This window comes from Rhinatrema bivittatum, chromosome 8, assembly GCF_901001135.1.
Source record: "Rhinatrema bivittatum chromosome 8, aRhiBiv1.1, whole genome shotgun sequence".
Classification (NCBI taxonomy): Eukaryota; Metazoa; Chordata; class Amphibia; order Gymnophiona; family Rhinatrematidae; genus Rhinatrema; species Rhinatrema bivittatum.
Genome location: NC_042622.1, coordinates 173,933,309 through 173,958,338, shown reverse-complemented (window position 1 = coordinate 173,958,338; position 25,030 = coordinate 173,933,309). Strand labels below are relative to the sequence as shown.

The 25,030-nt window shown below is 47.1% G+C and overlaps 1 protein-coding gene across 2 annotated transcripts in view; it reads left to right on the top strand.

Annotated features, from left to right (window-relative positions):
- TRIM37 (tripartite motif containing 37) overlaps window positions 1-24,772 on the top strand; it is a 148,690-nt gene extending 123,918 nt beyond the window's left edge. Inside the window, exons 20-24 of one of the 2 annotated variants that reach the window (XM_029611478.1) lie at window positions 8,477-8,602; window positions 9,817-10,000; window positions 18,175-18,293; window positions 22,026-22,181; window positions 23,391-24,772. In XM_029611478.1, coding sequence (XP_029467338.1) covers window positions 8,477-8,602; window positions 9,817-10,000; window positions 18,175-18,293; window positions 22,026-22,181; window positions 23,391-23,473 — 668 coding nt within the window. In that variant the 3' untranslated portion in view covers window positions 23,474-24,772. The remainder of the gene's footprint in view (window positions 1-8,476; window positions 8,603-9,816; window positions 10,001-18,174; window positions 18,294-22,025; window positions 22,182-23,390) is intronic. The other variant, XM_029611479.1, reaches the window with a different exon arrangement.
- The last annotated feature ends 258 nt before the right edge of the window (window positions 24,773-25,030 follow it).

Sequence of the window (25,030 nt, the reverse complement as noted above, 5' to 3'; positions counted from 1 at the left end):
GGAACAAAATGAATACATGACTCCATGCATCCAAATGACCCGATACCTACCAATTCCTTAAAACAAACTAACCAAATAATTACACCACCAATCACAAACCTAATCAACCTGTCACTAACTAAGACTAAAACAAGTAATCATAAAACCAACATTCCCTGTACATACCCGCATCAGTCCAGACTCTGGGTTGTGCATCCTGCTCAGCAGATGGAGACAGACTAGACCTGAAAAGGCATCCCATAATAGGATAGAACCTCCCCTGCTCCCTTCAGTATTTGTCTGTCTTCCCACAGATGCAGGCAGCTGAACCCCTGGTTCCCCTTCTCGGCTCATTATCTTTTCTCTGTGGGGGGTTTTTCTTTACGGATCAAACAAGTATTAACCAGTGTTTAATTTTATAATTATTTGAAAGTTTTCTGGTGTTTTACTAGGAGACAGATTCTGTCTCCTCGCTCTGCTGGGGGCCCAGGGGGGGCTGTGCCCCTTGAAATTACTTCAGCCTGGACTTCCTTTCCTGGTGACCTTTGAGGTGAAACTGGTGGTCCAGTCCCTCCCCCTTCACTAGCGGTACCACTTGGGCTTGGCATTTCTGCATTTATTTTCTGATTAAAAAAAAAAATTTCAAAGTTAAAAGCAGAAAGAAGAGAGGTATTACTTGATTCATTTCAAGTCTTGCCCTTTTTTATTTCAATACCGTGGTCAGCTCCAGCAAGCAAGCAAGTTCAGTCTCTGCCTCTGCTGGTTTTTCAGTACAGCTCCTAATGGCTCGGCTGTTATTTAATTCTACATTGTAGTTCTTCTCAGCTGATGTCTGGTTCAATTCAATGTACTGCCTGTGCAGAGCCTGTCACAAGGCTCTCCCAAACAGACTTGTGCTCCGGCTGTATACTCGGCGGAGAGGGTCACTCCTCAGCGCCTTTAACTTCAGAGTCCCATGGTCGTGCTCCCCGCCGCGCAGCCAAGCATTCCCGACCCGAAAAACGGCGGGAGCAGCAGCCATCTTAGATCAGTCATCACTTCATGAAATGGAGCTGCACGGAGGACGTGAGTCAGATTCTTTACTTCTCCCTCAGGATTTGAGCCCTCATGGGGTATTTGAGCTTCCTCCTCTCCCCACCCCCCCCCCCCCCCCCCGGGAAGCCTAGGCCTGGTTTTTCTACAGAATTTGTGCTTCTTATGCACAAACCCTATCTGGCCAGTCTGCAGGAAGAGGAAGATCCCCCTTCTGGACCTCCTCCACCTAAGGCCCTGCAGTTTTATTCTCCACAGCCTAGGGGGAGACAGAGGGCCAGGAGTCCAGGTTAGAATGGTCCCCGGGGTCCCTCCACCCCCAGATCAGCCACAGCCTTCTTTGGTTCCTGATTCTGATCCGGATCCTGACCCTCTGCTCTCCGCTCCTCTCTTAGAGGGAGACGACAAACGAGTACTCTACATTTTTCAAAGGGAAGAGCAGGGGCCTCTTATTCCTTTTGTTCTGCAAGAATTGGGAATAGAGGTTCCTCCGGAGGATACTGTCATGGCTGCTATGCCTCCTAACGCGGACCTTCTCCTGGTGGGATTTAGGGCTCCTGCGTGTACGTTTCCATTCCATCCCATGCATAAGCTTATGCTTCTTCGGGAATGGGAGTCCCTGGAGGCTGGACTCAGAGTGGGCAGGGCTATGGATAAGCTCTATCCCCTACCTGAGGACTGCTTGGATATGCTTAAGATGCCCAAGGTGGATTCTTCCATTTCTGCTGTTACCAGGCATACCATTGTCCCGTTGGTGGGTGCTGTGGCCTTAAAAAATGTACAGGACCGTAAGTTGGAATTTTATTGAAAACGCATCTTTGAAGTTTTGTCCCTCGGTGTGTGGGCGACAATCTGCAGCAGTCTCATGCAGCTGGCAAGCCTTAGGTGAGTACAGCAGTTACTCAGCACCCAGGACCCTCCCGTCTGCAGAGGCGGAGCAGGCGGATAGGCTGGAAGGAGCGATTGCATATGGGGCTGATGCCCTTTATGATCTTCTTCGGGTACAGGTCAGGGCAATGGTCTCTGCAGTCTCAGCTCGGCGTCTTCTCTGGCTGAGAAATTGGTCAGCGGATGCCGCTTCTAAGACACAGCTGGGCACTCTCCCCTTTAAGGGTCAGTTGCTTTTTGGGGAGGACCTTGAGCAGCTTATTAAGTCTTTGGGGGAAACTAAGTTTCATAAGCTCCCAGAGGATCACCCGAAACAATCAAAGTCCTTCTTTCCTTCATGCACTCGTTTTCGAGGACAGCGTCGATATAGTACCAGGGCTCGCAGTTCCTTTACTGGGGTTAATGTCTCTAGAGCCTTTCCTTGGTCTCATTCTTTTCGAGGCCATCGGCCCTTCCAAACCAGTAGCCAGCTTCACTCCACAATGAAATAAGGAAGGCCCAATCCTCCGTTCTAAACTTAAGAACATAAGAAAATGCCATACTGGGTCAGACCAAGGGTCCATCAAGCCCAGCATCCTGTTTCCAACAGTGGCCAATCCAGGCCATAAGAACCTGGCAAGTACCCAAAAACTAAGTCTATTCCATGTAACCATTGCTAATGGCAGTGGCTGTTCTCTAAGTGAACTTAATAGCAGGTAATGGACTTCTCCTCCAAGAACTTATCCAATCCTTTTTTAAACACAGCTATACTAACTGCACTAACCACATTCTCTGGCAACAAATTCCAGAGTTTAATTGTGCGTTGAGTAAAAAAGAAACTTTCTCAGATTAGTTTTAAATGTGCCCCATGCTAACTTCATGGAGTGCCCCCTAGTCTTTCTACTATCCGAAAGAGTAAATAACCGATTCACATCTACCCGTTCTAGACCTCTCATGATTTTAAACACCTCTATCATATCCCCCCTCAGTCGTCTCTTCTCCAAGCTGAAAAGTCCTAACCTCTTTAGTCTTTCCTCATAGGGGAGTTGTTCCATTCCCCTTATCATTTTGGTAGCCCTTCTCTGTACATTTTCCATCGCAAATATATCTTTTTTGAGATGCGGCGACCAGAATTGTACACAGTATTCAAGGTGCGGTCTCACCATGGAGCGATACAGAGGCATTATGACATTTTCCGTTTTATTCACCATTCCTTTTCTAATAATTCCCAACATTCTGTTTGCTTTTTTGACTGCCGCAGCACACTGTACCGACGATTTCAATGTGTTATCCACTATGACACCTAGATCTCTTTCTTGGGTTGTAGCACCTAATATGGAACCCAACATTGTGTAATTATAGCATGGGTTATTTTTCCCTATATGCATCACCTTGCACTTATCCACATTAAATTTCATCTGCCATTTGGATGCCCAATTTTCCAGTCTCACAAGGTCTTCCTGCAATTTATCACAATCTGCTTGTGATTTAACTACTCTGAACAATTTTGTGTCATCTGCAAATTTGATTATCTCATTCGTCGTATTTCTTTCCAGATCATTTATAAATATATTAAACAGTAAGGGTCCCAATACAGATCCCTGAGGCACTTCACTGTCCACTCCCTTCCAATGCGAAAATTGCCCATTTAATCCTACTCTCTGTTTCCTGTCTTTTAGCCAGTTTGCAATCCACGAAAGGACATCGCCACCTATCCCATGACTTTTTACTTTTCCTAGAAGCCTCTCATGAGGAACTTTGTCAAACGCCTTCTGAAAATCCAAGTATACTATATCTACCGGTTCACCTTTATCCACATGTTTATTAACTCCTTCAAAAAAATGTAGCAGATTTGTGAGGCAAGACTTGCCCTGGGTAAAATTTAAATATTGCTTTTGGTTTAAATATGGTGTATTTATAATATGAAGGAATTGGAGGAAAGTTTCATATAGATTCGTAGGTGTCTCCGCACCACGAGTGTATGGTGTTATTATCATTAACTATCCCTCGCCTCCTGTGTGAATTTTTTTAAAAAACATTTTTTTCTAAAGATTACTTCACCTCTGTGAGCCTCTTCCGTATAATGAGCAACAAGTAAATTGATTTATATACCTTGACGGTATTTTATGCCAAGAGTTCTGTGCTCTATATGATTAATTATAAACTTTAAAAGAGTAGAGTTCAGACTTCCCTTTGAGATGCTGGTTGGTTGTATTGTCATCAAATTTTTTTCATAAATAATTTTTCAAAAAAACTTAAATTGTTTTTTATTAAAAAAAAGATAATTTTCAATACTCCAGCGATTGAGCTAGCGCTCTTGATTTTTGGTATTATATTTATTATCGCTGTAGCAGTGGCATATTGATTTTTCTTGGTTTGCCCTGGGTAAAGCCATGCTGACTTTGTTCCATTAAACCATGACTTAGGTGGTCGATTGTCTCTGTTTCTTGAGGAATGGGTCAAAAGTACGACGGATCAGTGGGTCCTAGAGGTAATCGAAAAAGGCTACGCATTAGATTTTGCTCAGTATCTTCCGGATCTTCACCTGGTCTCCCCCTGCGGCCCTCAAAAGAAGCCAGCTGTGGTCCAGACCCTAAAAAGACTACTGGAACTAGGAGCCATAGTCCCAGTCCCGATGGAAAGAACAAGGGTCGGGCCAGTATTCCATCTACTAAGGGGGAATTTCTGGCCTCTCTCGACTTGACGGAGGCCTACTTTCACATTCCAATTTGCCACGAGCATCGGCAGTTCCTCCAAGTCGAGATCCTGGTTCAACATTTCCAGCTCCCCTTCGGCCTTGCCACAGCTCCACGAACTTTCACCAAGGTCATGGTGGTAGTGGTGATGGCGGCGGCCTCCCTCCGTCAGGACGGCATACTGGTCCATCCTTACCTAGACGATTGGCTCATCCGGGCCAAGTCGGAGTCTCTTTGCAAGCTGGCGGTCAGCAAGGTCATGACTTGCCTCACCTCTCTCGGCTGGATAATCAACTTCCACAAGAGCAAACTCCAGCCCTCTCAGACCCTGGAATTCCTGGGAGCATGCTTCAACACTCGAATCGGCAAGGTGTTCCTTTCGGATGCACGAGTGCTCAAGGGACCAAGTGCTAACCTTGATCTCTCTTCCCCTGCCTACAGCCTGGGACTACCTCCAGATCCTGGGTTCCATGGCCTCCACTATCGATCTGGTCCCATGGGCTTTTGTGTATATGCGTCCATTACAGAAAGCTTTGCTATCCCGCTGGAAACCGGTTTCAGAGCAGTTTCGGACCCTTCTGCCGCTCCCCGAATCTATCGTCGCAGAACTGCAGTGGTGGCTCTCGCCTGCTCACCTTTTGAAGGGAGTGTCCCTCCAAACCCCGAAGTAGATTGTTGTCACAACGGACGTCAGCCTCTCCGGTTAGGGAGCGGTCTGCCAGACACAGTCTACACAGGGGAACTGGTCCCCAATGGAGACCGACTGGAGATCCGAGCTGTTCACCTGGCTCTCAAGGTTTTCCTTCCCTTGCTTCATCGCAAGGTGGTACGTGTTCTCTCCGACATCTCCACCACGGTAGCATATATCAATCATCAGGGAGGCCCAAAAAGTCGACTGGTGGCTCTGGAAGCCAGCAAGCTCTTGGTCTGGGCAGAACGTCATCTAGAGCACTTGGCAGCATCCCACATTGCGGGGAAGGAGAATGTATAAAAAAAAAAAAAAGAATATAAAATAAATGTCCAAGCTGATTTTCTCAGTCGCCAGCAGTTAGACCCCAGTGAGTGGGGAATTGTCAGACAGGGCAATGTATCTCATCATCCGCAGGTGGGGTCTCCCACACCTGGATCTGATGGCCACCATGTTCAATGCGAAAGCTTCCAGGTTTTTCAGCCGCAGACGAGAACATTGCGCGGAAGGAATGGATGCGCTGGTCCTTCCATAGCCTCACGACATTCTTCTATATGTGTTCCCACCGTGGCCATTAGTGGGCAAAGTACTCAGACGAATCGGGGTCCCGTCATCCTCGTGGCTTCGGAATGGTCCCTCAGACCATGGTTCGCAGATCTGGTGAATCTCGCCACCGATGGTCCTCTCCGCCTCTGACATCTCCCTCATCTCCTTCGGCAGGGTCCCGTATTTTTCGACCAGGTGGATCACATCTGTCTAGCGGCCTGGCTTTAGAACGGCGTAGATTGAGGAAGAAGGGATATAAAGAAGAGGTTATATCCACTCTCTGCTAGAAAGCCAGCAACCTTTTTTGCTTATGTTCAGATATGGAAGGTTTTTGAAAATGTGTGTGCCGTGTCGGGAGTGTCAGTTCATAGGGCTCCGGTTTCTCAAGTCCTTTCTTTTCTCCAGAACGGTCTCTCCAAGGGATTGTCTTTTAGTTCCTTACAGGTTCAGGTCTCTGCGCTGGGTGCTCTCCTGGGAAGTATTGACGGTTATCCGGTGCCCGCTCATCCGGATGTCATCAGTTTCCTCAAGGGGGCCAAACATTTGAGTCCACTGGCTCGAGCTATATGTCCCTCTTGGAGTCTTAACTAGGTTCTTCGGGTTCTATGTGAAGCCCCCTTCGAACCCCTACGACGAGCTACGCTTAAAGATTTGACTCTTAAAACCATTTTAAATATTTGTGTGGACTAAATACTTCTGTCTCCAATAAGGAATGAAATGAATACATGACTCCATGTATCCAAATGACCCGATACCTACCAATTCCCTAAAACAAACTAACCAAATAATTACACCACCAATCACAAACCTAATCAACCTGTCACTAGCAGAAGCCAAGGTACCAAAAAGACTAAAACAAGTAATCATAAAACCAACATTAAAAAAATAGATGGGAGAGTTGATGACTGGGATAATTATAGATTGATATCAAATTTATCATTCCTGGCAAAAATACTCGAAAATAGTTCTCAACCAACTAGAGAACCATTTAGATGATCATGAAATCCTTTACCCAAATCAATTCAGTTTCAGAAAAAAACATTTAACAGAAATCCTGCTACTATTACTAATGGATCCGATACTGTGAGGATTTGACTCTGGCAAATCATATTGCCTTGTACTCGTCGACCTCACAGCAGCAATCGACACAGTCGATCATAAACTACTATGCCGACAGTTTAAAAAAAACCCAAAAAAACATCTGAATCGATGGAACGGTATTAAAATGGTTCAAATCCTTCCTAGATGAGAGCACATACCAAGTAAAATTCAATGATCAGATATCTGACACCTTTCAATGTAACACTGGAGTCCCTCAAAGATCAGCTCTATCTGCTATGCTGTTCAACATCAACATGCTACCATTATGTAAAGTACTCATAGCCCTTGGTCTAAACTTCTTCCTCTACGCGGATGATCTATAATTTTATTTTCCACTAACAAATTCAACAGAAAACACAGCATCATTAATCGTAAAATATGATAAATGAAAAACTATCCCAACTTAAACTAACACTAAATACAAAAAAAACCAGAAATCATATGGCTAAACCAAAACCACCCAAAATGCTACCACCTGCTATAGATCTAGGAAATTACCAAATTAATCCATCAAGGCATGTGAGAGACCTAGGATTACAACTGGATAAAAACATATCAATGAAAGGGCATATCAGTAAATTGATAAAATCCAGCTATAGCAAGCTGCAGATACTAACCCACCTGAAACCTTTACTAACTACTACAGACTTCAAAACTGTTCTACAGACACTTATTTCCAAACCTTGACTATTGCATCTCACTGGTCCTTGGTCTTCCTGCTGGTCACATAAAACCACTACAACTTCTGCAAAATGCAGCTGCAAGACTGTTATCCAGAGCCATGAAATAGGATCACATTACTCGTACATTGAAAGCACTACACTGGCTACCAATTCAATCTAGAATCCAGCAAAAGCATTAACGATCATATTCAACATCATTAACCTAAATAATAATGATCTGCTTGGAATACCACTTAAACAAAACCCCGACGAACATTGAGCTCACAAAATAAAGATCTCCTCTCGATCCCTACATTACAAACCTCCCACCTCTCGCAAACAAGAGAAAGGGGAATATCTATAGCAGGTCCTGAACTTTGGAACACCATGCCGGAAGAACTAAGAACCACAACTGACAAGAAGAAATTCAATCAAGACCTGAAAACATGGCTGTTCCAAAATGCATACAACTCAACACAAACTGATTGAATGATTACTTTCTCACCCTAACTCTTCCCATTTTCACCCTTACACCCCCTTCTCTCTCCCTAATACCCTCCCAAGCTACCACCCGAATACTCTACCCATTGCCCAATAACTAATAATGGTGTATGTTATTGATGTACACAGTGTTCTCTAATACTTATGAATGTTAATGTCATGAACCTTGGTGAACTAGTTATTTTCACTTGGAACAACGGTATGCAAGACCTCTAAATAAATAAATAAATGACTTTCTGGCAGACAGAACGTGCTGAATCCAAAGCTGTTAAATGCCCTGCTGATAGAGAAGGCTTTCATACCTAGACCACACTTACCCATTGCTACCAACAGAGCCAGAATGAAGAAAAATTGGAGTTATTTACACAAGCAAAATAGTTTAAAAAATGAAAATGTGTTTGCAGCCACAAGTAAGAAGAGCAATTCACCCAGACACTGTCGGGCAGGAGGAGCTGGCAGCTTGTCCCTACGAAGAGCACTGGACTGTGGGGATGGCAATCATCGCTCAAAAGCAGATTCTTCCTCGGAAGGTAAACCAGTCAAAGGGTTTGTTGAGGCAATCTGGTACAGCAGTAGTGGCCCACCCTGGTCCTCAAAAGTCACAAACGGGTTTGATTTTCAGGATATCCACCATGAGTATGCATAAGAGATTCGCATGCCCTGCCTCCATTGAATGCAAATTTTATCTCATGCATATTTGTACTGGATATCCTGAAAACCAGGCCTGTTTATGGCTCCTGAGGACCAGAGTTGGCCATCCCTGGTGCACAGGCTTAAATCAGAATTTTGATGAAACCTGAATATTGCATGCAGTCTGAAAACTCTGAACTGCTCCTTGTTTTTAGGAACCACAGGTGAATGTTCCTGCACTCTGGTATGGGATGAAAACATTTCTCTTCTTGGCCAAGTGAATTTTCTAGTCAAAATATAAAAGTTAGGAAGTTTAAACCATTCTTTTTAAAATTCCCCTTCCACCTCCCCCCATCAGTGGTTGTCAAGGTGATTAAATTTAGTCACTTAAGAAATGGAGGACCCTGAAGTTATAGTTAGGTTGGGAGAAGGAGGTTAGCCAGTTATTAGTCACGTTCCACGTGTAATTGGCTAACTTAAGAGCCCAGATTTAGGTGAATGAATTGCTGGTTTAAATGTAACCAAAGCGTTGTTGGCCAAGTGAGGCATCCAGTGATGCCTTGAAAATCTGACCCTTAGTAAAACCTTTCTGGTTTTCTGGGTAGATAAGCATATAAACTCCCATAATTAAACTAACACTAGTGCCCCTGCCCATATCTTTCTCTCGACCTCTCAACCCCTTCCCTATCTGTCCCATCTCTGCCACAGTGCTGGCCTTCACCATGTCTGCTGATAGGCCACTTCATGCCTTGTTGTCCTTCTCTTTCTTACTTAATCCATTTCCATTTCTTCCTATCAAGTTTTGTAATGATCCACACAGCCCCCCAAATTAATGAGGCCTTTGTCCAAAATGTCCAGTCTCCCCATGCTCACTGATGAGTAGCCTGTAACCATGATTGCTCCATGCAGGTTACCCCTGCCTTCTTGGAAGCCCAGAGCAGCTGTACCACTGCTGTTAGGGTTATATCTGTCACTCCATGAAGGTTACCCTTAGGCTCTAGAAGAGAATAAGATGGGTGTAATCATTGATCGAGATGAGGATCCTTGTTGAGTGTTATAAAATGCATCAGTGATATTGCCCGTTTGTACCCTTTCCTGTTCTATGGTTTCACAGGCAGCTCCAAGCATAGCAGCAGGCATGGATCTCCCAGATCCTTGGCAAATGGTGACACCTGTGAGGCTGTACCTTGTAAAGTCGAGGAGAAGCTGTCTGAAGTCCTGGACTTGGATGCCGAGGATCTGCCCGAGCTAAATGGTTTAATTGTTTTGGGGAAAACAAGGAAAATTGTTACTTTAGGGTAAGTTACACCGGTGTTCCCCAACTGGTGTGCTGTGACTGACCTGCAGGTGCGGCGTGAGAAGAGGAGGCGGTCTTCCATTTTTCTCCCTTTCTGGCCTGCAGGATGTCCTACCAACAGAGAGCGTGGGAGAGCAACCCCTGTCTGATGCTGCTTCCCTCTCCTAGCTCTCTCTTGCAAGAAATGGCCTCGTGCTGTTCCTATTGCAGAGGCAAGCCAGAAGATGAGAAAGGTGGAGCCGCAGCAGGTAAATGCTGCTCAGTATTGTGCTGGCTCCAGTGGGGAAGGGGGAAAGAAATAGCTTAAATGCGCCAAGGGGTGGGGGGGGGGAGGGAAGGTAATGATAGGGGGTGGGAAAGAGGGTGGCTGCACAAGGAAGATGATCATATACCAGAGGGGTAGAAGGAAAGGGAAGAGAAGAAAGTGAGGATGCCAGGGGAAAGGGAAGATTAAGATGATGATGATGACAGAGGGGCGGAGGGAAGGAAGGATAAAGTGGGGATGATTCCAGGGGTTGGAGGTGGGGAAAGGTGCTGATGCCAGGGGTGGAGGGGGGAGAGAAGGGAAAGAAGGTGATGCCAGAAGGGTAGAGAGAGAGGGAAGGAAAGAGAGTGTGGTGACGTCAGGTATGTAGAGGGAGAAAGTGGTGATGATGCCAGGGGTTGGAGTGTAGCTGGTTTAAAAAAAAAAAAAAAAGGTTTGGATAAGTTCTTGGAGGAGAAGTCCATTAACTGCTATTAATCAAGTTTACTTAGGGAATAGCCACTGCTATTAATTGCATCAGTAGCATGGGATCTTCTTAGTGTTTGGATAATTGTCAGGTTCTTGTGGCCTGGATTGACCACTGTTGGAAACAGGATGCTGGGCTTGATGGACCCTTGGTCTGACCCAGCATGGCAATTTCTTATGTTCTAAAGTGGTAATGATGTCTGGGGAGAAGGAAGAGAAGGTGGTGATGAAGCCAGAAGGGTGGATAGCTGGGTGGAGGGAGAAAGTGGTGATGCCAGAGAATGGAGGGGGAGGGGGAAGGTGGTACTGATGCCAGGGGAGATGGAAGAGAAGGTTATAATGCCAAAAGGGTAAAGAGAGAGGGAAAGAGAAGGTAGTAGTGATGCCAGGAGAGAGAGAGAGGATTAAGGTGGTGATGATGCCAGGCGGTGGAGGGAGAAAGAAGTAAAAGCAGTCATAATGCAGTGGGTGGAGGGAAGAGGGGTTGGGGAGAAGGAAAGAAACAAGCTGATATCAGGAGAAAGGGAAGAGAAGGTGGAGGTGATGCCAGAAAGGTGAAGGTAGAGGGAAGAGGAGGTGGTGCTGGTGATGCCATATGGGTGGAGAGAGAGGGGAAGGTGGTGATGATGCCAGAAGGGTCGAGGGACGGTGGTGATGCCAGGGTGTGTGGGAGAGAGAAGGGAAGAGAAAGTGGTGCCAGGGTGGTGGGGAGGATAAGGTGATGATGCTAGGGGGGGGTTGAAGGAAGAGAAGAGCAGGTGATGGTGCCAGAGGGAGAGGGAAGGTGATGTTGTCAGAGGTGGAATGACAGGGAAGAGAAGATGATTGTGAAGGTGGTGATGTGCCATGATGAAATGAACCTGTGCCAGGCGTGCCACGACACAAAAAAGCTTGGGAAATACTGAGTTCCCTGTACGTACCCGGATCAGTCCAGACCGTGGGTTGAGCCTCCTGTCCAGCAGATGGAGACAGACCAAAACTGAAAGGGTATCCTATATCAGGACAGAGCCTACCCTGCAGCCCTTCATTATTTGTCTGCCTCCAGCTAATGCCAGACAGCTCACCCTGCGGTTCCCTTTTAGCTTGCCCTTTTCCTGTGGGATTTCCCTTTCTTTTCCTTCATAGGGCAAGCTCAAGCATGAACCTTCTCTAAATTATCTATAAAACAAACAAAAAAAAATTTTTGTCTCACCTTTTGACTTTCTTCTGTGTTAGGGTGACAGTTCTGTCGCCCTCGCTCTTGGGGAGCCTAGGGGGGCTTGCCCCTTGACTTGGTCAGCCTTGGCTCCCTTCCCGGTGACCTTAATACTGAGTGGCGATACTGGTGGTGCCAGTCACTCCCCCTCCGGCTCCTGCCTTACCTGAGAAGTTAATTCCTCGGGCACTTGTCAGGGAGGTGTCATTCCCCTGATCATATAAAAAAAAGAGACTATTTAACTTTAACTGGGAAGTCAGTCTTTACCTCCGGCAGGCAGGAGCCTTATCTGAGTGCTGTGGCTCAGGAGCAGGAGAGTTTTTCACTTATCAGCTGTTCTCTGTTTACTCGCGGCAACTTTTCTCTGCCTCCATGCTGCGTTCGAATGTCTGCCTGGCCTGTGGAGAGCTGGCTCTCCCGCGATAATTTGTTCCGGGTGGGGAGGGCCCCTCCTCGGCAGTGCCGAAGAATTTAGCCCGGGGACGCATTCCCTGATGCATGGCCAGGCCGTTCCCGACCCGACAAACCACGGGAACCATCTTGGATATCAGTAGCGATGCCGATTCGGAGCTCCAGGCAGAAGATGGCGCTGATTCTCAACTTTTATCTCCTCCCCCCCCCCCCCCCCCCCCCCCCCCGATTTGAGCCCGGCGCATTCTCATGGTCCAGTCCCCCCCCCCGCCCCCCCTCGGGAAAAATTTCTCGGCCCCGATTTTCTTCGCAATTTGTGCTTCTACTGCACAAATCCTATCTAGCCAGCCTACAGGAGGATGAGGACCCTCCCGCGGGCCCCCCTCCCCCGAAGATCCCTCGGGTATCTGCTCCACTGCCCATGGGGGTCTCTGAGGCACTGGGGTCCATCCACGTTCGGCTTGTCCCGGAGGCTCCGCCCGCCCCCCCCCCCAGGATCCGGACGAGGATTTCTCATTCCCACCCCCCCCCCCAGGAGGGGGATGATATCCGGGAGCTCCGTCTTTTTCAGTGGGAAGAGCTCAAGCTGCTCATTCCCTTCATCCTGCAGGAATTGGGTATTGATGCTCCCCCCGCCCCCCCGCCCGGAGGATATGGTGATAGCCTCGATGCCAGCAAACGCGGACCCAGTCCTGGCGGGGCTTCGGGCTCTTCCGCGTATGTTTCCTTTCCATCCCATGCATAAGTTACTTTTTTTACGTGAATGGGAAGCACCAGAGATGGGTCTCCAGGTCAGTAGGGCTATGGACAAGCTCTGTCCGCTCCTTGAAAATTGCCTGGACATGCTTAAGACTCCCAAGGTGGATTCTTCCGTATCAGCGGTCACCAAGCATACCACAATCCCGGTGGTGGGTGCCACAGCTTTGAAGGATGTCCAAGACCGCAAGCTTGAATTTTTCTTTAAGTGGATCTTTGAAGTCTTAGCCTTGGGAGTCAGGGCGACGATCTGCAGCAGTCTCATGCAGCGGGCAAGTCTTAGGTGGATCCAACAATTACTCAGCACCCAGGACCTCCCGCCGGCGGAAGCTGAGCAGGCAGAGCAATTGGTAGGCGCCATTGCATATGGCGCGGATGCCCCATATGGCTTGCTTCGCGTCCAGGCCAAGGCAATGGTTTCCGCGATGTCGGCCAGATGCCTCCTTTGGCTGCGTAATTGGGCTGTGGACTTTTCTTCCAAGGCCTAGCTGGGCACTCCCCTTCAAGGGTAAGTTGCTCTTTGGAGAGGACCTAGAACAGCTTATTAAATCCTTGGGTGAGAACAAGATCCATAAGCTGCCAGAGGACCATCCTAAACAGTCTAAGTCATTTTTCTCGACATGTACCCGCTTCCGGGGACAATGCCGGTACAACAGTAGGGCATGAGGTTCTTTCCCCAGAGGGACCTCTTCCAGGTTGCAGTCCTGGTCCCATTCCTTTCGAGGCCGCTGGGCTTTCCGAGAGGGTAATCAGCAACATCAGGCCGCCAAGTCCGGTGCCCAATGAGATCCGGCCGGTCCATTCCTCTGTGCGAAACTTAGGTGAACGTCTCTCTCTGTTTTACGAGGAATAGGCCAAAATTACGTCAGATCAGTGGGTTCTCGAGGTGATAGAACACGGCTACACGTTAGAATTTGCCAGGGACCTGCCGGATCTCTACCTCGTGTCACCTTGTGGCCAGCTAAAGCGGCCTGCTGTCTGTCAGACCCTCGACAGGCTCCAGCTCCAGCCAGTGGAGGAGCAAGGTGCCGGCCAGTATTCCATTTACTTCGTCGTTCCCAAAAAGGATGATTCCTTTCGTCCAATCCTGGACCTCAAGAGGGTCAACCGTGCCCTCCAGGTACCCCATTTTCGAATGGAAATCGTGAGGGCGGTGATAGCGGCAGTTCGTCTAGGCGAATATCTGGCCTCCCTCGACCTGACAGAGGCTTATCTCCACATCCCGATTCGCCGCAAGCATCAGCGGTATCTCCGTTTCAACATCCTGGACCAGCACTTCCAGTTCCGAGCTCTGCCTTTGCCTTTCGGCCTCGCACGTTTTACCAAGGTCATGGTGATCGTGGTGGCTGCACTTCGAGAAGGAATCCTAGTTCACCCTTATCTGGACGATTGGCTCGTGCGGGCCAAGTCACTGTCTCTCTGCAGTCTAGCAGTTGACAGGGTTCTTGCTCTCACTCGGCTGGATCATCAACTTCCCCAAGAGTAATCTCCAGCCCTCCCAGGTCTTGGAATTCCTGGGAGCTCGCTTCGACACTCAAGTCGGAAGAGTGTTTCTCCCGGACGCTTGGGTGCTCAAGCTCATCGACCAAGTGAACAAGCTTCTCTCTCTTCCACTTCCCACAGCGTGGGATTACCTGCAAGTTCTGGGGTCTATGGCCTCCACTATCGACATGGTCCCTTGGGCCTTTGCACATATGCAACCATTACAGAAAGCGTTGTTGTCCCAGTAGAAGCCTGTGTCCGAACAGTTCCAGATGATTCTACCACTCTCCGACTCTACCATCGCAGACTTACAGTGGTGGCTGTCACTGGCGCATCTCTTGAGGGGGATGCCCTTGCTGACTCCGCAGTGGGTCATAGTCTCGACGGATGCCAGTCTCTTTGGCTGGGGAGCGGTCTGTCAATTCCAGACGACGCAGGGATGCTGGTCCCCAACCCAGTCACGCTGGCACATCAATCATCTGGAAGCGCTTGCGGTGCGCCTGGCCCTCAAGGCTTTTCTGCTGCTACTCCGCCGCAAGGCGGTGCGCGTCCTCTCAGACAACTCCACCATGGTAGCCTATATCAATCGTCAAGGGGGCACTCGGAGTCATTTGGTGGCACTGGAGGCCAGCAAGCTCTTTGCCTGGGCGGAGCGGCATCTGGATCATCTAGCGACCTCCCATATAGCTGGCAAGGAAAACGTACAAGCCGACTTCCTCAGTCGGCAACGCCTCGATCCTGACGAGTGGGAGTTGTCCAATGGAGCAATGGATCTGATTGTTCACAGGTGGGGTCCTCCTCACCTGGACCTGATGGCAACCTTGAACAACGCCAAGGCCCCCAGATTCTTCAGTCGCTGGAGGGAGCATTGCTCGGAAGGCGTGGATGCCTTGGTCCTTTCATGGCCTCACGACATTCTCCTCTGTGTTCCCACCATGGCCGCTAGTGGGAAAGATTCTCAGAAGAATAGAGCTCCACCGGGGGGCCGGTCATTCTCGTGGCCCTGAGGACCGTGGTTCGCGGATCTGGTAAATCTGGCGACCGACGGTCCGCTTCGTCTCGGCCATCTCACCGCCTCCTCCGGCAGGGTCCCGTATTTTTCGACCAGGCAGATCGCTTCTGTCTAGCGGCATGGCTTTTGAACGGCAGAGATTGCGGAAAAAGGGCTATCAAGCGGAAGTGATATCCACTCTGCTTCGGGCTCGCAAGCAGTCTACCGCCCTAGCCTATGTCCACGTTTGGAAAATCTTTGAAAATGCCTGCGCGGTATTGGGTGTCTCGGCCCGTTCGCCTTCGGTTGCTGTCATTCTCTCGTTTCTTCAGAAGGGCCTCTCCAAGGGTCTTTCCTTCGGTTCGTTGCGCGTCCAAGTCTCCGCCCTCAGTTCCCTCTTGGGGACCGTTGACGACCATGCGGTGGCCTCTCAACCCAGATGTCCGTTTTCTCAAGGGCGTCAAGCATTTGAAGCCGCCCGTCCGGGCCACTTGTCCTTCGTGGAGTCTTAACTTAGTTCTTCGGGCTCTATGTGCGGCTCCGTTCGTACCTCTCAGTCTGGCTACCATCAAGGATTTGACACTAGACAGTTTTCCTGGTTTCTGTCTGCTCTGCCAGACGGGTGTCGGAGATTCAGGCATTATCCTGCCGGGAGCCTTTTCTGCGGTTCTCTGATTCTGGAGTATCTCTCAGGACCTTACTATCTCTTTTGCCGAAGGTTGTCTCTTCCTTTCATGTCAATCAGTTGGTAGAGCTTCCCGCTTTCTCTCCTGAGGATATAGCAGGCTCCGTGGGGAGTGATCTTCATCGACTCGATGTGAGATGCGTTTTACTCCGTTACCTTCAGGTTACCAATGACTTTCGGGTTTCCGACCACCTCTTCGTCCTGTGGAGTGGTCCAAATCGGGGTAACCAAGCTTCTAAGACTATGATCGCTCGGTGGCTGAAAGAGGCGATTTCCTCCGCCTATATCTGCCAAGGCCGGGCAGTTCCGGAAGGTCTCAAGGCTCATTCCTTGCGTTCTCAAGCTACTTGGGCAGAGAGTCAATCGGTCTCTCCTCAGGAAATATGCAGGGCCGCTATGTGGAAGTCCCTGCATACCTTTGCTCGACATTACCGCCTTGACGTACAGTCGTCAATGTTTGGTTCCTTCTGTCGGTAGGTACTTTGAGCAGGACTGTCTCGGTCCCACCCTTTGTAGGGAAGCTTTGGTACATCCCACGGTCTGGACTGATCCAGGTATGTACAAGGAAAGGAAAATTAGTTCTTACCTGTTAATTTTCGTTCCTGTAGTACCACAGATCAGTCCAGACGCCCTCCCGTGTTTCCTTGGTCTGTCTGCTCAAATTCTTTTCTGTTTCTCCTTCTTTCAGGAGTGTCTCTGCATGGCTCCTTCAAATGTCTCCTTCAAATTGTCTCTTGTTGTTTGGTTGGTTATAGTTTCTGCCTAGTTTGATGTAAACTGAGTTGATTTGATTTGTATCAAGAAAGTCTGTATATAAAAGCCTTTAATAAATAATAAATAAATAAATGTCTATCTGGAATTGTCATTGAAGGCACCGGAAGCATCTCTTACGATGATCAGGGGTAGTCATGCAAGAGCAATTAGTTACACAGTTTATGCAATTGTTCTATTGTTTGATTGTTCACCAATTTTAATACTTATATTGTTACTTGCTTGATCTTATGCCTTTTGCTGCTTTGACAATGGTTATACTGAAGGGCTGCAGGGTAGGCTCTGTTCTGATATAGGATACCCTTTCAGTTTTGGTCTGTCTCCATCTACTGGACAGGAGGCTCAACCCTCGGTCTGGACTGATCTGTGGTACTACAGGAACGAAAATTAACAGGTAAAAACTAATTTTCCTTTACACTATTATGCTGCCCTTTGGATACTATGGGAGTAGATGCTTGTCGTATTTTGCCATGCTACACACACAGTGTTAGCGTTTTGTTTGTTATGGGGCTAAAGAGGCAGCGTTGAATGAGATTATCTGTATCTTGACAGCAATGACGCTACCTCACAATGCAGGCAGTCCACGTGCATATTTTCTTTTTGGCTTGGCAGTTTCCTTCTGTTTTTTGTTTCCAATTCACTCAGAATCTGCTCCTCCTACGGCTATGGCAGTATGGTGGGGGGGAAGTAAAGAGGGAGTTTCCTAACTTTTTTTTTTCCACACACTTCCCCTCCTGTAAAGCCCTGCCATCATAGTAAAAGATCCTCTAGCAAGAGGCAGACACGGTGACTCCTTCTGGATATGTATGTATCCTACGCTTGGCCAGCGGGTGTACTTCCTCTCTCCCCCCTGGTGCCTGTGAAGATGGTCTCTGCAGCATCCCTGAGCTCAAGAACCAAACCCAGGTCTGCTGCCTATGCTCATGCCCCCACGTGTGTCTTTATGGGCATATAATAGCAGCACAAAATGTCCTCTTACTAAGCACTGCCAGCCTAGGGGTAGCACTGGATGTACTGCTGGTACATAAGGAACTGTCAGTTCTCCCTCCTCTTCCCCGTGTCTGTTCTTGCATCTTGAAAACTGTCCTGTGCAATGGCATTCACGCTGGTATTGCTGCCAGTGATGTATTTTATCTTCTCTGCCCCCATTAAAGGTCCATTTCTAAAGGGAGTCATGTGGATGAGGCACAGCTGGTGGAGTTGGAAGGTGTTTCAGATCCTGGAGAATTAGCAGTTCTTCAGGCTGATGGCATCTCTGCCAGGGAAGATGAAGGTAAAGAACCTGCTGCTTTCGTGGCAGAATTTGGCTGTGTTAAATTTGCATTGTGATTTGTGTGCCAAGTAGAATGCCTTTCTTTTGAGGTGTTCTGGTTAAATATGGATGCATCTGAGCTGATGAGAATGTAGATGAAGATCCTTATGCAGAGGGCTTTCGGTGAAAGTGAAGATGACAAAGATATATTATACATACAACAAGCCGTTAAGCCCGTTAAAACGGGCTACATTACATTTTTTTTCAGTCCATTTTCAAACACAGCCCCTCTCACCTCCCACCCCCTCTCCCCTCCCCCCTCTCACCTCCTCTCCGTCCTCCCTCTCCTCCCCTCCCCTCCCTCTCCCACTCTCACGCTCCCTCCCTCCCTCACCACCGAGTTCGCCGCCACTCCTTGCTGTCGCCACCGCCGCTCCTCACCGCCGCCATGTTTTTTAACAGCTGACGCTCCGCTTGACCGACGTGCTCACCCGCACATGCGCGGTAGAGCTGCTCTCTACTGCGCATTTGCGGCACATCGGTCAAGCTTCATTTATTAGGTTGATGGTGACAGATGTGTGAAATCATGGTGGAAATGAGAAGATTGCATGCTTCCCTTAAGTTTCAGTGAAAGGGTAGCATATGGCGCTGCCGTCTGTTACAAGGGGGGAGGAGGACTTGGAGTTCAGTGATTTGTGAAATACCTGGGTCTGATGGGATTTTAAATTGCAGAGAGAGTAGTGGGGACATGGTGAGCCAAGCGATGGACTGTGTTCCAGCAGAGAGGGAGACGACTAAGGCAGACGTGTGGAAAAGGAGAAGGTTATGCAAGGATTTGTAAGGGTCTCCTGTTCCCCGACCTTTGGAATTACTTGTGGATCAGGCATTCATATTCCAGAACCGAACCAAACTCTTCAGTGGATATGCGCTGGGGGGAGGACCTTTCATTGTATCTATTGTGCCTTATGTCACCATTACCCCATGTTTGTTCTTTGAAGGTGGCTGTTTATTGTGTGGGCTTGTAACATGCTTTGCACTCTGCTAGTTGGGAAAGTGAAAAATTGATGATGACTAGGCCAGTGCTGATTCATCTGTGACAGTCCTTGTAGGTTAGGCTGGCTGCTTGTCGTGGCCCTCAGAGAAGTAGATAGTGCAGCATCATGAAATAACAAGAGGTTAGGGAGGAGGGGCCACAGTCACAAATTAACAAGCTCTCTTCATCGATTGACTTCAGCAACCTTCCAATGCTGAAGCCACATCAGGGACTGACCGAGCAGTGTGCATGTAAATATTCTGTGGTAATGACTACATATCTGCTTTTAAGTATTTTTAAAGACCTAATACATCGACTTTTAACTAAACCATTAATCAAAATAAAGCAAGCAAAATCTGTCTGTGCAGTGGTTTGGACTCTCTCTACATTTGTTCATGCTAGGGAGGGAGTTCATTTGTGTGCTGCTTCGTGGACCTCTCTTTACGTGCCTGGGGCATATGGATGGCGCTTGTTTTTGCTCCTCCTCCCCCCTCCCCCCTGGCAGTGTGTGAGAGCCCTGGCTTTGATTCTTTAGCCGCGCCTTTGCTCCCCAGGCTAGGCGGGGTAGGGGAGTGGGAAAGGTTCAGGGTAAGAGTGCAGCTGGTTGGGGGTGGCAGGAACTGTTCCAGGAGGAGTTGCGGTCTCTGTGATTCTTGGACTTGAAAATGAACAGCTACAGCCGAAGACAGGTCAGGAGGAGACTACTGCCCCTTCCCTAGCCTTGTGTTCTCTTCTGTTGCATTTGTACTCTGCCTTTCTACCAAGGAACCCAAAGGCAATGCAATAATAACTGTAGTACACAATTTAAAACAATTGTACAATTAATATAAAATTAAAAAGTATACACATTTTATTTATTTATTTATACAACTTTTCTATACCGTTGTACAGAGAACCAGGTCTCTATCTCCACGGTTTACACATTAATAATAATATTAAAAAAAAAATGAAAGATAAAATAAACATAGATTAGAATAAAAATTACATAAAACCGATCAATGCAAATAAAGTCTGACTAAGAGTATCTAAAATCATTACATAAGCAATATCTTAAATGCAACGCTATCTCAACCATTTCTTCACATGAAGGAGTTGGTTCAATTTTTCGGATGTAAATCTTGGTTATGACTGGGGGACCTGCTGGATTTTATTTTAAAATGATAGTTTAATGTAGGCTTAGCATGCTGCAGGTGCGCTGTCCAATTCCCTCTGTAACTGAGAAACATCACAGTAGGTCATTGAGACTAGAGAGTCCCTGCCTTCGCCACGTCCTTTATAGGCTGGCAGAATTAATTGTATTTTTTTTGGAGCTGGTATTTCATAGGGTAGAATGTCTTTACTTCTTCCTGAGGCTCTGCCTGCCTCCACCCCTGCACTCATTTGAATTTCAATGGTGATGAATTGAAGCTCACAGCCTCTATATTAAGGCGCCGGCACCCGTCTCTTGTGGCAGTGTGTAGGTGTTGGCAATTGGAGAAGGTCCTTTCTTTCAGTGACACCACACTCTAACATTTCTTCATTCTTAGTCACTGCAGTGTGACTCACTGCTCCGGCTCATGGGTTTATTCCAAGGGAGAGGATTAATAAATGTTTTCTGCTAAGGTTGCACCACTGTTGTTTCACGAGTTGGTTTCTGCTGTAGGATTATCTGTTTCCAGATGACATTTAGGTGTAATGGCGGGAGGTTTCACAGGAGCTGAAAGACACTGCTTGTTTTCTTGGTGCCACAGCACCATCAGCTGTTTGAAGGAGTCTCTCCCTGGCACTGAGCTGTGTCTGAAAGCCGAGCCAGATGGAATCAACCACATTTTCTTTCTCCTCCCAAGGCTTTATTGTTGCCTGTTTTTTTTCCCTAATGTCAGACCAAGGGATACTTAACTTCGTCACTCAGAGACATAGGGAAACTTTGGGTTGCAGCAGGAGTATCAGTTAAGTGATAACGCTTGGCTGTATTTCTCCAGTCCTGGAGTAACCCATAGGAAATCTGGTTTTCAGGATTGCCCACAATGAATATGCATGCGATATAATGGAGGTGGTGGATGCAAATCTATGCAAACCAGACTAGGTAGGAATATTCCAGGACCAGCTTGAGATGCATGGATGTAGGGAGCCAAGGTTGGGATGCGAAGCTGGAAAGGAAAGCCCACTAATATACATATTACAAACATTTTTGTTGTCCCAAGTGTCTTTACCCCTCTCTCTCTTAGACATGTAAGTGGTTAGAGAGAGAGTTCTTTCTCTTTCCACTTGCCCTGCCAGCAGATTTCCACTCTCCCCAGGCTGCTAAAAGTTGCAGGTCAGAGGCCATTTGGAAAACAGCTTGGAGTAAAAAGGTGGCCAGCTGCTTTAAGAGAAACCTGCGTTCCCCTATCTTGACTGGCCTGTGCTGACTCTTTGGAAATGCTCTCTTGATTAAAAGCTGGAGTTCCTGACATCAGCAGGAGATTTATTTTCCTGGAGATGCACTGGTAAAGGCTGCAGCTGTGCTAACCTCCCCTTCAACCTCCATATGAAGTCCAGTGCAGTTTCTCTGGTGCCCCACCTCGCTCCTGTTCTAGAAGCTGGCATTACATTGCTCTAGTGACTTCTCAGAAATATGCATTGCCAGTGCAAAAATAAACTAAATGTATTATGCAGAATTCTGTTGTGACCCTAAGATGGGATCCAGAGCTATTTTTTTTTTTATGGATACCAGGTTGTGTTTTGCTTCTCCTTTCCAGCTGCACTGTGCCCGAGCCACATCCTCCACCTGTTACCTGGCATGAGCAGCGACAGCGACATTGATTGTGACACGGAAAATGAGGAACCTGAAGAAAATGCCAGCTGTGACAGATTTAATGACACCTTCACCATGCAGCCTCCAGGAGAAGGTAGAGGTGGGCTGGAGGTGGCAGTACTGTGCCTCTGACAGTTTGCACTGGAAGCCTCCGCCAGGTTGGGTGTCCCTCCCCGCCCCCCCCCCCCCCCCCCCTTCCCAAGTGCCTTCCAGCCCTGTTTCAGCCATGGCCACAGGCATCTTTGGCATTAAATGGTGTGGGCAGCCACAGTTTATTTCCTGGTAAGTGATCCTGGTGTCAGCCCAGACTGCAGCTCCCACCCCTGGATTTCCTCCCCCTCTCTGACCTCGTTTCTTGAACTGGTGCAGAAGCAGAAGGCTCTGCTTTCCTTCTCTGCCTTTTTGTTCACAGAGTTGCTTTATAACAGCCCTTTTATAAATTGATTTTTCCTCTGTGTAAGACATAATAGCAGCATTTTAGAGGTTGCTCTTTAATTTTCAGGGGATGATTACTAATCCTTGTAGAATTAGTGAATGACTGGCAATACATAATTACCCTGCTGTTCCTTGAGGGATGGGATATCCTGCTTGGGCCTTAATCAATAGTTTATTTTGAGTTGTTTGGCTTGGAACTACGCAGTGAAGCATTAACCTTTCTGAGGCTTGTTCACAGTGGTGTTTTAAATTAAGCATGTTGATTAGTGTTCACTCAGCCGCAGTGGGGTGCGATAAAATATGTGCTGGCAAAACCGCACTGCGTTCTGCTTCACTGTACTGGGAGAATTTTTTTGCCCTTCAGAACGTTTTAAGGATGATCAACCTGAATGTTGTAAAACTTAGCCTAGTGATGGCCTACATATCTTAACAGAACTACAGAATTAATCCAAAAAATTATAAACCACGCTCAGCCCCTTGGAGTGAGAGCCAAGTATTTCTCTTCCAGAAGCTCCTGGTGTGAGTGTCCTAGAACAGCCATAGAAGAGCTCACCCTTGCCCTGTGTGTCATTGCAGCAGCCGACCTTTCTAAAATCTGCTCCAGTGATGGGGGTATTTGGGTGAAAATGGAAAATGATGGGGGGGGCGAGGATTATAGAGGCAATCTGATCTACTAATTACTGTCCTTTGCTTGTCAGAGACCTCCTTAATCCTTTGTATTGGATGTCACTTGGAGGACCCATCATTCTAATAATCTCCCAGGCCTGCAGGGACTTGCTGTTGCTGAGGGAGTAGACCCAATAAATCTCTGGGATGGGATGTCTGTTTTCAGAGAATTGTTTACTTATATGTATGTATATATTTTAACTTTCAGAGGACTGTTCGGCTTCCCCTGAAGGGGATGAGATCCACGCAGAAGACCTCAGCTTTACTGCTGGAGATGACAGTGGAAGATAAAAATGAGACGTGAGCAGGCGTGAAGCTACAATGATGGACCCTGGCTAAGGGGATTCATGCCACAGCAGGTGGCTTTATCCATAGGGCACAGTTCTGGTTGATTTCCCTTGGTTCTCTCATCTTAGTTCCTGCGCCTGTATCCCCTTCTCACCTCCTACCATCAGTGGTGGGTAACTCCACCTCTACCCTTTTTCTGGTACCGGAGTCAGAATACCACCCAGCAATTAATTTTAATGATGCTTATTTAAATGCTGTTAATTAGAATGCTGTTCTTGGAAGCAGAGACTGGTGATACACACTAATCGGCAGGATATATTCCTGGCACAAATGACTGTAGCCTCTCATGTGAATGTTTAGTTTTGTACTGTCCCTGTCTATGGCAACCAATTTTGTAGATAAGACTGAGTGTTAATGATTTTTTTTTCTTGTGTTCTGGCTACCATCTTCTTTTGATTGCCTGGGACATGTAGTAATCCCTGGAAAATGTCTTGAATAAATGAAAAAGTATAATATGCTGCTTGTCTGTCTTTGCTATAAGTAGTGCAGTGAAGGTGGAAGACAGCATTTGTTTGTTTGAAGGGACTTAACCCTAGATGACTACTAGCATGTCCCCCAGATGGGATGGACTTAATTATTCCCCCTGCATGGCTTCTGCTGCTTAGCAAGGAACTTTCTACAGCTGTCTTTCCTTAATCTTCTTTTCTCCTCTTAAGGACATAAGTGTTTCCAGGGCAGCAGTGGGGTTCCCTCCTGCCGCGCCTCAGGCCTTTCTGGTTTCTCTGAGATTCACACACATTCTTCGCTGTTTGATACTGAAAGACAGAAGTAATTATTACTTTCAGACCCTCTCACTGCAGCAGTGCTGAGTTATATCGCAATAAATACAGATGTGCAGAACTCTGATTATCTTTTTCTTCCAGTGAAAAGCTTTCCTTTTCCCTTACATTTTTAAAGCATTCTGAAAGAAATAGTCGTGGATAGAAAACCAGTTCTTAGTTCTGTTTTTGGCCAGCTGGAAAGAGTATTGCCAAAAGCAGGTTGCATTTGATAAGCTGCTAAACTCTCATGATGGAGAGTGAAGTAACTGGGTCGTGAGGCGCATGACCCGGCGTTCTGTCATATCACTGTAGTGTCTTTTTACCTTCATGGAAGAGAGGAGGAAGTAAAGAGATGCATTCTACTGCTTTTGTGTAAGATTTTTCCTAGTTGTGTGGTTGTTGATTGGATGTACTGTATTCATAATTTCTTTTCTTATTTTAGGGTGTCTGCACTTTTTTGTTAATAAAATGAATATCAGCACATTGTGTTTGAGCCGTTACTTAAGACCAAGAACTATGTGCTCAGCAGAAAACTAGTGCATTTCTTGGGTAATGTTTTGCTCTTCTGCAGTGGGAAGGGTTTTAAAAAAATATATTTTTTAATTGAAATTTTTGCAAGTTTTGCTATATAGTTCTCAGTTACTGTAGCAGTATGTAATTGTCATAGTGCCATTAACAGAAGCCATAGTTTATCTCCTACATACAACCATGATTTATTGTAGTAAATAGGCAATTGGTT